This window comes from Camponotus vicinus, unplaced genomic scaffold, assembly GCF_025532165.1.
Source record: "Camponotus vicinus isolate PSW18456_S1 unplaced genomic scaffold, iyCamVici1.0 SCAF_4, whole genome shotgun sequence".
NCBI classification, from domain to species: Eukaryota; Metazoa; Arthropoda; class Insecta; order Hymenoptera; family Formicidae; genus Camponotus; species Camponotus vicinus.
In genome coordinates this window covers 1,274,569-1,286,990 of record NW_028141976.1, presented here as the reverse complement: position 1 = coordinate 1,286,990, position 12,422 = coordinate 1,274,569, and the positions used below count along the sequence as shown (strand labels likewise).

General features: G+C 30.4%; 2 protein-coding genes across 6 annotated transcripts in view; both read right to left on the bottom strand.

Moving 5' to 3' along the window:
- Positions 1–230: 230 nt before the first annotated feature.
- Positions 231–5,110, bottom strand: LOC145970133 (uncharacterized). Of its 3 annotated transcripts, none has more exons than XM_083096621.1 (4): positions 4,431–5,110; positions 2,168–2,271; positions 1,087–1,330; positions 231–693 (listed from the first exon to the last, which is right to left on the bottom strand). In XM_083096621.1, exons 1-4 carry the CDS (start codon positions 4,431–4,433, stop codon positions 676–678), a joined length of 369 nt encoding a protein of 122 aa, XP_082952747.1. In that variant the 5' UTR covers positions 4,434–5,110; the 3' UTR covers positions 231–675. The 3 variants fall into 3 exon arrangements, with proteins under 3 accessions (XP_082952747.1, XP_082952748.1, XP_082952749.1); XM_083096622.1 differs by having other exon boundaries at positions 231–653; XM_083096623.1 differs by lacking the exon at positions 4,431–5,110 and adding an exon at positions 4,242–4,422.
- An 81-nt stretch (positions 5,111–5,191) lies between these two features.
- LOC145970132 (uncharacterized) overlaps positions 5,192–12,422 on the bottom strand; it is a 29,498-nt gene continuing 22,267 nt past the window's right edge. Inside the window, exons 4-13 of one of the 3 annotated variants that reach the window (XM_083096619.1) lie at positions 11,082–11,374; positions 10,678–10,851; positions 10,419–10,602; positions 9,421–9,587; positions 7,648–9,108; positions 7,286–7,499; positions 6,382–6,570; positions 5,925–6,039; positions 5,626–5,813; positions 5,192–5,536 (exon numbers count right to left, since the gene is read on the bottom strand). In XM_083096619.1, coding sequence (XP_082952745.1) covers positions 5,294–5,536; positions 5,626–5,813; positions 5,925–6,039; positions 6,382–6,570; positions 7,286–7,499; positions 7,648–9,108; positions 9,421–9,587; positions 10,419–10,602; positions 10,678–10,851; positions 11,082–11,374 — 3,228 coding nt within the window. In that variant the 3' untranslated portion in view covers positions 5,192–5,293. Of the gene's footprint in view, positions 5,537–5,625; positions 5,814–5,924; positions 6,040–6,146; positions 6,309–6,381; positions 6,571–7,285; positions 7,500–7,647; positions 9,112–9,420; positions 9,588–10,418; positions 10,603–10,677; positions 10,852–11,081; positions 11,375–12,422 lie in introns of those variants that run through there. The other 2 variants (XM_083096618.1, XM_083096620.1) reach the window with 2 other exon arrangements.

Sequence of the window (12,422 nt, the reverse complement as noted above, 5' to 3'; positions counted from 1 at the left end):
TAGGTGCACGTTTTCAAGGTCCACAGAGGGCGTATCGCTTTCAGGGATCACCTAAAAGCGGGCCGTGACACCTCTCATTCTTCTCTCTGCACATACTAGCTGGTTATAGCCACTGTCCTCCAGAAGCAAATTTCTCGACGCTTGACGCGCCGTCTGAGAAAGTGGACGTGAACTATGTACGTTACGTTCGGTAACAATACATGGTTCGTGTCCATACTATGGTTCATATCCGAACTAGATAAGATGGACAGAGTCAGACAAAGACGGACAATCAATCGCTCTGGCTTTGTCTCACCAACGCATGAGCAAACCACGCGGCGAGCTAATAGCGATTTGTCTTCCCCGTCTCGTTTTTAACTTATTGATATTTCGAAAAGGATAAGAAATATCGGAAAAAGGATAGAAAATATCGGAAAAAAAAGTTTCACATATATATTTAAAATTTTATATATTTTACTCAAAAATTGTATTTAGGAGACGTGTTCTATTGTGTACATGTTTTTTATTTCTCATAATATAATATCTTTATGTCATCACTTTTGCCTTCGCCTGCACCTCTATCCCGGCTTCTACCTCTTCCTCTACCTCTACCTCTACCTCTTCCTCTTCCTCTTCCTCTATCTCTCCATCCCCTTCTATCCCTCCATCTTCCTCTTTGGACAAAAATATTGCTAATTACAGTTTGCAACTGTTCTGTTTGCAACAAAAAAATAAATCTATTATGTAATAAATATTATATTTAAAAAAATAAATATATGTGTATAATCAATATTATATTACCGTAATATAATATTAATATGATAAATTATTGATAAATTATTAACTATATTAACTCTAAGGCGAATTCTGAAATATCCGCGTGCAAGACGTTAAATATGACATATACATGACAGATAAAAATATGCTTTCTTAAATATATATGAAAGTGAGACAAAAAATCAGGCAAGATAAAGCAAAACATTCCGCGATTCCTTTTATTAACACTGTCAATCGCACACGGATAACATGAGATATATGCGGCCATCAAAATGTTAATTATAATATGAATATTGGTTATAATATAAAATTTATTAATTTTTTACTTACAGTTAATATAATTGGCTCGGTTGTCAACACCGTCGGGGCCGTCGGAGTCGTCGCCGTCGTCGCCACCGAAGCTGCCGTGGCCGTCGGGACCGTCGGTGCCGTCGCCGCCACCATGGCCGTCGAGACCGTCGGCCCCACCGAGGCCATCGTGGTCGCCGGGGCCGTCACCGTCGTCGCCACCATAGCCGTCGGGACCGTCGCCGTCGTCGCCACCGAGTTTTTTTGAGATTTAAAAATTTGCTTACTTAAAAAAAATACATAAATGGATAAAAAATAAATTAAAAAATGAAAATTTACATTTTTTACATTAATATTACAAATATAATTATTAAATAATTTTTATAAATATATTAATAAATAAAATATATTAATAAATTTATTTATCGTAAATTATTATATATTAAATTAATAATTTAAATTAATTTAAATATTTATATATTAATGGATTCTTATTAATTAATTTAATAAAATTTATCATTAATATTCAAATAAATTAATAAAAAATTAAACAAAAGAAAGAGAGGAAGTATAAATCTGTAAATATAATTATATCTTTAAATCTGTAAATATAATTATATATAATTATTAAATATTAAATTTATATATAAAATTTATAAACTTATATTATATACTTCACATATTTCTACAGCATATCTGAGGTGTCCTACCGAAAATACAAGTAGATCTCGTTAAATTAAACTAAAAAGTCCTATACTATTTTGCAAACAACATCGTAAAATTTCAAGATTTATTAAAGAAAGAGATTAATTAAAGAAGAGCTGATGAGCACGTCTCATTCGTGTGGCTAAATCGTGGGATGTACGCGCTAGGCATGCCAGCGGCGAATAATAAAGCACAATAATAAAGTTTGGCTGTACGCCGCCCGATTCTTATCTTTTCGTTGCTGTAATTGCTTGCAAAATCATATAAGACTTTTTAGTCCAGTTTGTACTTGTACGAGATATACTTTCGGTGGGACACTTTACATGAGACACCCTGTATACGTAACACATACTCGGATTTTCCATTGCTAGCATGTCAATATATAAAATAATGACATAATTATTGCACAGAGACCTACCTGTATTGTGTATCCACATATTGCATCTTACATCTTCCTGCTTTGGAAATCTGAATAGTCGTTTTCCATGCGATTTTCCATTCTTGCACTCTTTGTACACACACCTACCATAATAACTATTTACAGGGCACTGACTCGACATTGTTTATTAAAATGCGATGCGAAAAAAAAATTTAGAAATGAAGTAAAAAAATGAAAAAAACTTAAAAAGAAGAAATACAACACGTGAAAAAAACAAACACAGAACCGACACGATAGAAATATACATATACGCGTATACGCGAAAATATTGACGGGTAATCGGATGCCGGATCAGATGTCAGATAAACGAAACGGCAACACGTGTTGCAAAACACACAGATTTTACAGATCGCTAAAAAGAATATAACTTTGAAAAAGAGAGCCGTGTATACAGGGTGTCCGATTCGTGAGGGATCAAACGAAAAGTGATGATAGATTGGGTCAAACTAAGAAGAAAAGTCCTCTACCATTTTGCAAAATTCGCAATAATTATGAAGTAATAAGCAAAAATGTCACATGAAGGTTACCTTTAATTTTTTAAATGGGACCCCCTATTTTTTATTATGTATTCTTATAGCTTATCTCGAGAGCTTTCCAAAACACTATAATAAAGTATTTCTTCATTGAGTACTTTTCGAGTTATGAGGCTTGAAATAATTTCTTAATTTTACATAAACCATAAAATATTTAGTAAAATATTCATTTTTCGATTATCTTACCTTAATACTTTTATATACAACACAATGAGAGGAATCAATTGGTGTAAAGAAAAAACAGTTGTTTTTAAAAAAAAATATGTAATTTGTAATTAACAATGGTAGAGGACTTTTCTTCTTAGTTTGACCCAATCTATCATCACTTTACGTTTGGTCCCTCACGAATCGGACACCCTGTATATTGTAATATACTGTAAGCACCGCAGAACCGAACGTCACTCGTAAAGCTCGCTACGCTGACTGATTATTCTCGGCGTATTGTCGTGCTTTATTTGTTTCATAGTACTAAAAAGCCGCGAAATTATGACATTTGGAAATTCAGGAATAATTATAAAGCTTGCATTGAATAAAAATATTTCATCAATTCGCATCCAGATTAGTGGAGAAATAAGTGTACTCTAATTTGTAAAAATAAAAAAATGTTAAACAGAACGTAATTTTATTAACTATCTCCAAATGTTTCGTGGATAAAAAATTACTATTATCATAATTTATATTTCTAATTAATATATTCCATTCGTGATAAATCTACAGTCATAAGTTTTCGCATTATTGTTAAATATATTAAATTCAGTTTTATAAATCAGTTTAAATCAGTTTAATGAATTCTTTTACTATTGATATTTTATATATTTTATTTTTTATGAATTAATATTTTATTTTATATATTCTCAAATAATTAATTAGAAAATGTTCATGTCGATACGAATGATATCTTATTTTGATTTGTGTGCAACGTTCAAATATATAGTAGATATTTAGATATTTATGCATTTTGAGAATTATAGCATTTTGAGAATTAAAAGTATTTTGCATTATATTATAATTAAATATGAATGATATATGATTAACGGTATTTATTTTTGCAATATTTAATTTTATATAGATTATTTCAATCTGTTTATTATATCTGTTATTAATATGTACATATGTGTATTTATATTAATAAAGACACATACATATGTGTCTGACATTACAATATATGTATGTATGTATGTACATTTATTAATTCATTAATAGAAACAAATAGATATATAGATTATAATAAATACAGATATATAGATTATAATAAATTGAAATATCGAAATTATCGAAATATCTAAATATTTAAATTACATATTGTAAATAAATATGGTTAATCATACATTACTTATATTAAATTATAATATAATTCAAAATACTTTTAATTCCCGACATACTAAATTTTATTTTCAATTATAATGCACAAATATATAAATACGATAGATTTTAACATTACGGACAAATGCATCAAAGTAAGATATTATTCCTATTCACATGTATATTTTCTATTAATTATTTGAAAAATATATATTTACCAATAATTAAAAAAACCGACAGGGGTGAAAGACATGAGTTTTGCGATATAAATCGCCGTTAGCTCGCCTCGTGCCTATCGCCGCACAGTTAGTGAGACAAAGCCAGGGCGATTCATTATCGATTCTTGTCTGACTCATTGTCAGTCCGCCTTATCTAGTTCGGACATGAACCATAGCACGGATACGAACCATATACCGTTACCGAGCGTAACGAACATAGTTCACGTCCACTTTCTCAGACGGCGCATCAGGACAATATGCCCGTTAAAACGGGATGGCCGCTTTCTCTGGTTATAGCTATACATATAGTTTATATTAGATGTTTAAAGTCGACCGCACACGGTACGATTTTTCGTACTGGATTTGATAAAATTTAGTAAAATACTAAAAATGCACCAATCAGAATGCAGCATTTCTAATATTTTACTAAATCTTATCAAATCCAGTACGAAAAATTGTACCGTGTGCCGTAGGCTAAAGTGACGAGCAAACTCCGAACTGATATTGGAGACCTCACGCGGTGACAATGCGAAACTCCGGTTTCAGGGTAACCAACTTGAGAAATAAATTCTCGGTCTCTATGTAGAGGTGTATGTCCGTATACGTACAAACACCATTGCATTGCTCACGCGGATGCACCGCAGAGAAGAAAGACAGAAAAGGACCGACAATCATGCTATCCTTGTTCCTCTAACATATTGTTTTACGACCGAGATACAGCCTGAAAATGCTTTCTGGCCTCTCGTGGCAGAAAGCAGTAATGCAACAAGATTAACGGGCGCCCACTTTTTGTGAATTTTATATTTGCATGTATACATATGTGTATACATATATATATAAAGTTAAAAGAATGAAAAACTAGTTGAAATATAAAAGGAAAATAATATATTTTTCTTAGCCAATTTTGTTGAAGAGTATTTTGCATACTAAAATTTAAAAAACTATGTTTTGAAAAATATTAGGTAACAAAGTGATATATTTATATAGTACACATATACAAATTTTGAATGAATAAAATATGTTATTTTCTAGGCATGTCTCTTAATTTACAATTAATTACCCTCATGGTCCTTTTGCTTCCAAGTTGGTATTAATAACTGCTTTATCTCATCATTAACACTTTCTCTTGTAGGCGTCATCAAATACACTCCATTTTTCCATGGATCACCCTCATATACACATTTCAGGGATGTTTCATTGCCTACTAACTTGCAAAGGAAAAGATCTACTTTTGTATTCATAGAAGCGTCGGAAGGAACATCTTTTAAACTTATCTTTGCCGAACAACTTCGTTGCTATAAAAAATGTATAGGCAAAGAAATTAAACCGATATTCAACGAGTTAATATAATATTCTTTCATTAGTATATAAGAATATCACCGACCAGTGCCAAGTTTTCCGGTAAAACTTGAAGTTCTTTTATGTTAACTTCATCCACATTTCCAAAATCTGTATATACTATTTGTGCTTTATCATTCTGCATTTTTACGACCAACGCGCGATAACGATTGCCATCAGAGAATGGCGCGATGACTGCTTGCATATTCTTTGGAGGATCGGATAGATACGGTGCTGCAAAGAGGACAAAATAATTGATCAATATTAAATAATTACCTCGTTATCATTAATCAATCAATTAATTGATTAATAATTATTAATACATTAATTAATCAATTATTTTACCTGTTCGTGCGCATTGTGCTACACGTTGCATGATAGTGTTATAATATTCTACTGCCTCTTCATCCAAAGAACGCGCAAACATAAAATAATGATTTCGATAACTGGTAAGACATATCTAAAATAATCAATGAACATAATGGAATCAACTTCACACATGCAAGCTACTTCAATATATGTATATGAACTAGAGTAGGGTGAGTAAACAGATTTCATCTCTCATTGTTTAAATATATATCTTTTCATTTCCGTAATGTCTACATAACAAATAGAAATTTGAACAACTAGATAGAAACAAATAGAACAAACAAATAAATTCTGTATAATATTATAATTGTTAAACTATTTATATCTCCTTGGATGTATCTGTTTACTTTTGCCATTTAACTATAATTTAAAATATTATTTAATTTAATTAGAGATTATATATTTTAACATTAAACATGTTTAATATTCAAACCTGAGATCCACTCTTTATTTCGGAAAATGCAGGAACTGACGATTTATCAGAGTTACTTATCATAGATTTCCAGGACTTCATTATAGCCTCGCATACAAGTTTGGAGTCTTTAATTATTTTTATTTTAAGATTTTCTTGCTTGTGGTTTTGTTCATTCATAATTGCTGTGAATTCATATACTTCTCCCACCTTGCAACAATATTAAATGATTAAAATTAAATTTTGTATAACACATATATAAATAAAGTATACAACCTATTCTATAACTCTTTCTATCTCTCTCTTTAATTAAGATAATATATATTCTTTAAAATGGATTCTTATTTATAAGATAATATATACATATAATAATATATATATATATATATATATATATATATATATATATATATATATATTCTTTAAAATTGATTCTTATTTAATTTCTTTTATTTTTTTTTTATAAATTTAGTATATAGATTTTTAATAATTATTTTATAAAATAATCATTTAAAATAAGTTTTACAATATTTTAAATGTATGTATAATATTAGATTGTCCAAGAAGTTATTGTGATTTCTTAAAACACAAACCAATATCAGAAACATAATTATTAATAAAATACAAACCAGTATCAAAAACATTATGTAAAAAGACAAAGACATCAAGACATCATGATCAAAAATACAATCATTATCAAAATGTAGAGCGAAGTTTGCGCTTTAAAATGTAATATATAACATTAACGTAAAGAAACAATTTTATATGAAAAAAATAATCAAACTTTAAACAATAAAAACTGTAATAACTTTTTGGACAATCTAATAGAATATTTTAACATACGTATGTCTATGTGTATGTGCGTGTGCGCGCACGCGCGAGCGAGCAATATATCTTATACAATATATAAAGTAAAGATACTCACTTTCAATTTATTAGGATGGCTTACTTCACATATTACCCCAATAGTATAAATGTTTAAGTATTTTTCAGGACATGGTATAATTTTATTTACTTCCACAATTCGAGCTTCATCTATTGCAATAATACGTAAATCAGATGATGTCGAAAATGATAAGATGTATCCTCTATACCAGGTACCTTTTTCTTCGCCACATAACAGTTCTTCCACTTGTGGTCTAAAAAAATATTTCTATTCATTCCAACTATCTGTGCTTATGTAATATTTATATATAATATATAGTAAATGTATTTGCAGATCTTTAATATTAATCAATATAAAATATTTTTTAAATATATATTTGTGTGTACATGTAATATCCTTACTTATAATGTGCAAATTCTTGTGCATTTGCACAATCATCTTGTAAATTAGTTAAAAGCATCTCAATTTCAGTCTCAAAATTTTGAAGACCCAAAGTTGCACTATAAATATTCTCTTGTGTAGATTCATGAATTTGTATGAGACCCGTAAATTCTAATTCAGAAACTGCTTTCTGAGTGAATAAATCAGCAAAAGCATTTAAGATACTAGGTATTTGAACCATGGAAGCCTTTAGATTTTCATTTGATGCTTGTACGTTTTCTTGTCGTACAAGTTTCTCTGCTGTATTCTTATTTGAAACATTTTTCACAGGTGAAAATAAATGTTCTGATTGCTCTCCCACATCTACTATAATCGTTTTATGAGCATCTATGGACACCAGTTTAACAAAGATTATGTCGTCATATCGGAAATTCTTACATCTTTCACTTGCGGCTGGTGTCAAGCGAATTTTTCTAGCAAGAGGAGGAATTTTAATCATATCTTTAGGTATACCTCTGATCTCGGCATCTTTTTGTAATATTTCATCGTTACCAAAATCGAGATAATGAACTTTTACAGGATTCAAAGATATTACCACAGCTCTGTGCCAAATACCTTCATAAAGTACAGCATAAACACCATCGATAATCGGTTGCACGTTACGTGATTTTCCTGCAACGTCTTGTAACTTTGTCATTAGATTCGTACGCGTATCTGAATCCTTTAAAGTGGCTATCCAATACTTGCTATTATCCAATGATATTAAAATTTGTACTTCTATGAATTCTGTTTTTGATAAATATGTATCTTTACAGAAATTTAAATCCTCATCCACCATAGTACTACTGCTCGAAGAGTTACTTCCTGGTCCATTTTCTCTGTCATTGTAGATAGTAGGCTTTTTATCAATCTGCAGTTCATTCTTTTGGTAAGATCTATTACTATTATAATTTTTGTTTCTTAAATTACTATTATCGGATTTTTCTTTATCAGGAATAGTTTTCCTGATAGCACCATTATGATTGCGACTATAATGATTTTGGTTAGATGTCGTCGAATATCTATCATTTCTTCTCGACTTCTCAATATCCTCCTTAGTATTATTACATCCTTGCAACTGATTTTGTCCTAAAAAATCTTTGGTATTCATTGTACTTAATGCAGGTTGATCTGCAGTTTTAGTGGTATATACATTAGTATTATTATCATGAATAGACAAATGTTCCCGATCATTAATACCATTATTAGTAGAACAGTTTGTAATATCTACATTATTCTTATGCATATTAGTATTTGCATCTGTGTTATTTGAACTCTCTGCTTGCAATGCATTAAATGCATTAGGTCGTCGCAATTTTACTTCATTAGATGCAATTGTTTTACTTGTAATTGTTTTATTTAATGTTAATGGTATCTTTGTTTGATTTTCATCTTTGTTAATTTGCAGTGATGATATATCCTTAACTGATTCTTCCACTAATCTTCTGAAAAAGATCAAGTTACATAAATAGAAATTTTAACTATGTTAGAAAAGTGATTAATAATATAGAATAAATATAATGGACAAATGCTTTAACATATTATAGCTCGTTTACATTATTTGATAATTGATATCAATTGATAATAAAACGAAAATTTCATCCAAGCAATATTTTTATCTCAAAATAAAAAGTTTGTACAAATAATATCAGTAGAAATACATCTGCAGTTAAATGTGTGACTTTCATTATTACAACAATTTACTCTATATTAAACATATTTGATTATGTTTAATAAATAATGTATATAATTACGGTATGCGTTGACATTCGATTTTATGTCGTGGCCAATCATTTCTTTGACAGTTGATGCTACAATAATATGTGTTACATTTTTCACAATGTTTGTTTGTTTTATTGGAACAAACAAGGCACTTTTGTACTTCATTCTTAAGTTTGTCATCTCCATATTCATATAATCCCTATACAAAATAAAAAATATAATTATATATTATAATATTATAATATTTATATTTTATATAATTTTGTATTTGCAATATTTCTGAAATATTTCAGAAAGATAAAAAAGTTTGATAAAAAAATGATTATATCTGTATGTTTCTAAATATGTAATAGTACATATGTATATAGAATATGCTTCCTCGCTTTGCCGCTATGTGGCGCTGCATCAAATTAGCTAACTCGTATTCAACTTTTCGTCATAAAGTGTATATAAAGAACTGATACTAACACGGTCCAAAGTTTATTTTTTCTTTCAAGGACCGTCTACGATGGAACTAATATTGGTGGAGTGGACGGTGGAGTAAGACGTAAGAGAATGGTTCTTTTCCATTTCGCATTACTTTTCTAGTCTTACGCCTTACTCCACCGTCCACTCCACCGATATTATTTTCATTGTAGACGGTCCTTTAGTCAGTTTAATTTAATAAACTGATTTAATTTAAAATAATTTGTTTAATAATCTGGATCGCTTGTTGGGATTCAGAATATGGAACAGATTATTTGAAATTAAACGGATAAATGGGAGATAGCCTATTTATTGCGTATATTAAAAATAAAATATAAATAAAAATAAAATTATTCTTATGGCCGAGTGTATTTATATACTTTTATAAATGTCCAAGATATTCACTTATTAAAAATGAAAAAAGTAATATGTCTCGAAAGTTCATGAAATTTTCACATAGATTCCACGTAGATTCTAGTACCGTTTTTGAGCGGATTATCCACTCGAATATCCACGTGGATTCAACGATAATAATCTACGTACTAATAACGTGGATTTCACGTACTGTTTTTGTCGGGTTGTATATTATCTGCATTCGTATATCATTATAACATATATTATGCCGTTTTTCGAATACATTTACAATGTATTCTTCAACTTTAGGGTTCGACTTTGGGAATTCATATTGTATAGAACCATGTCCAACGATTACATGTCTTTGTCCATCTTCTGTGATGGTTACGTCACCTCTGAAATAAGATATATAAAATACAATAAGTATGCAAAATAGAATAAGTATTAACACAACCGTTGTATTTATTTACTTTATCCATAATTTATTTGTGTTTAGAGTAGGTTTCTCAATTTCATAAGGATTAGATGCTTGTGAAGAAGATGGTAATAATCCATTTTCTGTAGATCTACCTGACATTGTCATTTGTGATTCAAAATGTTTACAAAGTGCATTCATTGTTCGATCACGACTCATACCCTGTTGACTGCAATTATATATATATTTTACTACCATATCACTTTTGCATTAAATATATAAAATATAAAAGCTATTTGTTATATACATATTCTCAATTTATATTTAATACTTAAAATATTTTTTAGGAATATATCAAATGTAAAACTTAATATAAGATATATTTAAAAACTTTGAATAATAATAATTGTTAATCATAGTAATTAATAACATCTTAATGATAATTAATATTGATTGTACTGTTTTGTATCATTGTGAGTAGACACAAATGGTTCTGCAGTAGCATCTTTTGCTCTTGATCTTCCTCCAGAAGCTTCCGATACAGGTGATCTTTGCAATTCCTCTTCCTTTATAACAGACTTTACTTTCGCAAGTGTAACTTTTAAATATAACGGTCTTCTATCATTGAGTTCTCGTATAGCACGTTCCGCTTCACGATATGAATTATATGTAATATAAGCCCATGTGGCATTATGAGGGTAAAATATTCCAGTAATTCTACCATATTGATTAAAAACTTCTCTAATAGCAACCTTAAATATTAACACAGTATCATCATTATCGAATGATAAAATATTCCAATCAAAAATATAAATAATATATAATATAAAAATTCATGAGAGACATATGTAACTGGCAATATATAATTAAATATATAAAAATATCAAATTAAAAAAAAAATTTATATACAGGGCGATCCTGAAAAACGTTATGTCTTTAAAATGACGTATTCCTGACACCATTCTAAGACAATTTTTCCTTTACCAAAATTTGATTTGAAGCGTAGTTTTTGAATTATGAGCAAAAATAGTTAGTAAATCACGCGTCGGGTACAGAAGGCAGGCAGGAGCGGCGCGGCGTGCCGCGAGCGCGGGCGCAGCTGACCGCCCGACGGGTGATTATCACCGCATGAGTCGCTAACTATTTTATCTTATAACATAAAATTATGCTTTAAATAAAATTTTGGTAAAGAAGAAAATGTCTTAGAATTACGTCAGAAATACGTGTTCCTTAAAATAACGTTATTATAATAATGAAAAGTTGTTCCGGATCGTCGGCCGTCCGACGTTGCAATCAGCTGATTGCTACACGCGATGTGTGTATGGCGGAGTGTGTGCGTAAGAGAGAGAGAGAAAGAGAGAAAGAGAGGGAGGGTAGGAGGGACAGACATTCATACACACGCACGCACTTTTTTCTCGCTCTCTTTCTCTCTTTTACGCAACACTCATACACTCTCTCATTCAGTCTCTCACTCACACTCTCTCGGTCACTCACTCACTCACTCACCTGCTTACTCACTTGCTCACTCACCTTGTAGCAGCGTAGCGAATCTTCATGCTATGTATTGTTGTTATCTGCTGCACGGTTATGATTGCTAGAGATGCGCGACACATCGAAATTTTTTCGATTATTAGTCTCACACTCGATTGACACAATACAGATTACACGATAACGAGTTTACTGTTTATTCACTCACTATTGATTTATCGATACCAAAAATTACTTTCAAAGAAACGCGAATGCAAACAGCACATGACTCGACGCGAAGCGACGGACCGCGGAGACTGCGCGACCACAAGA

Bases quoted from the DNA above. Each gene is read 5' to 3' on its own strand.
- LOC145970133 (XM_083096621.1), bottom strand. The intron at 1,331-2,167 runs GTAGGTCTCTGT...ATTTTTTTTAAG, and splicing joins TATGTGGATACACAATACAG to TAAGCAAATTTTTAAATCTC.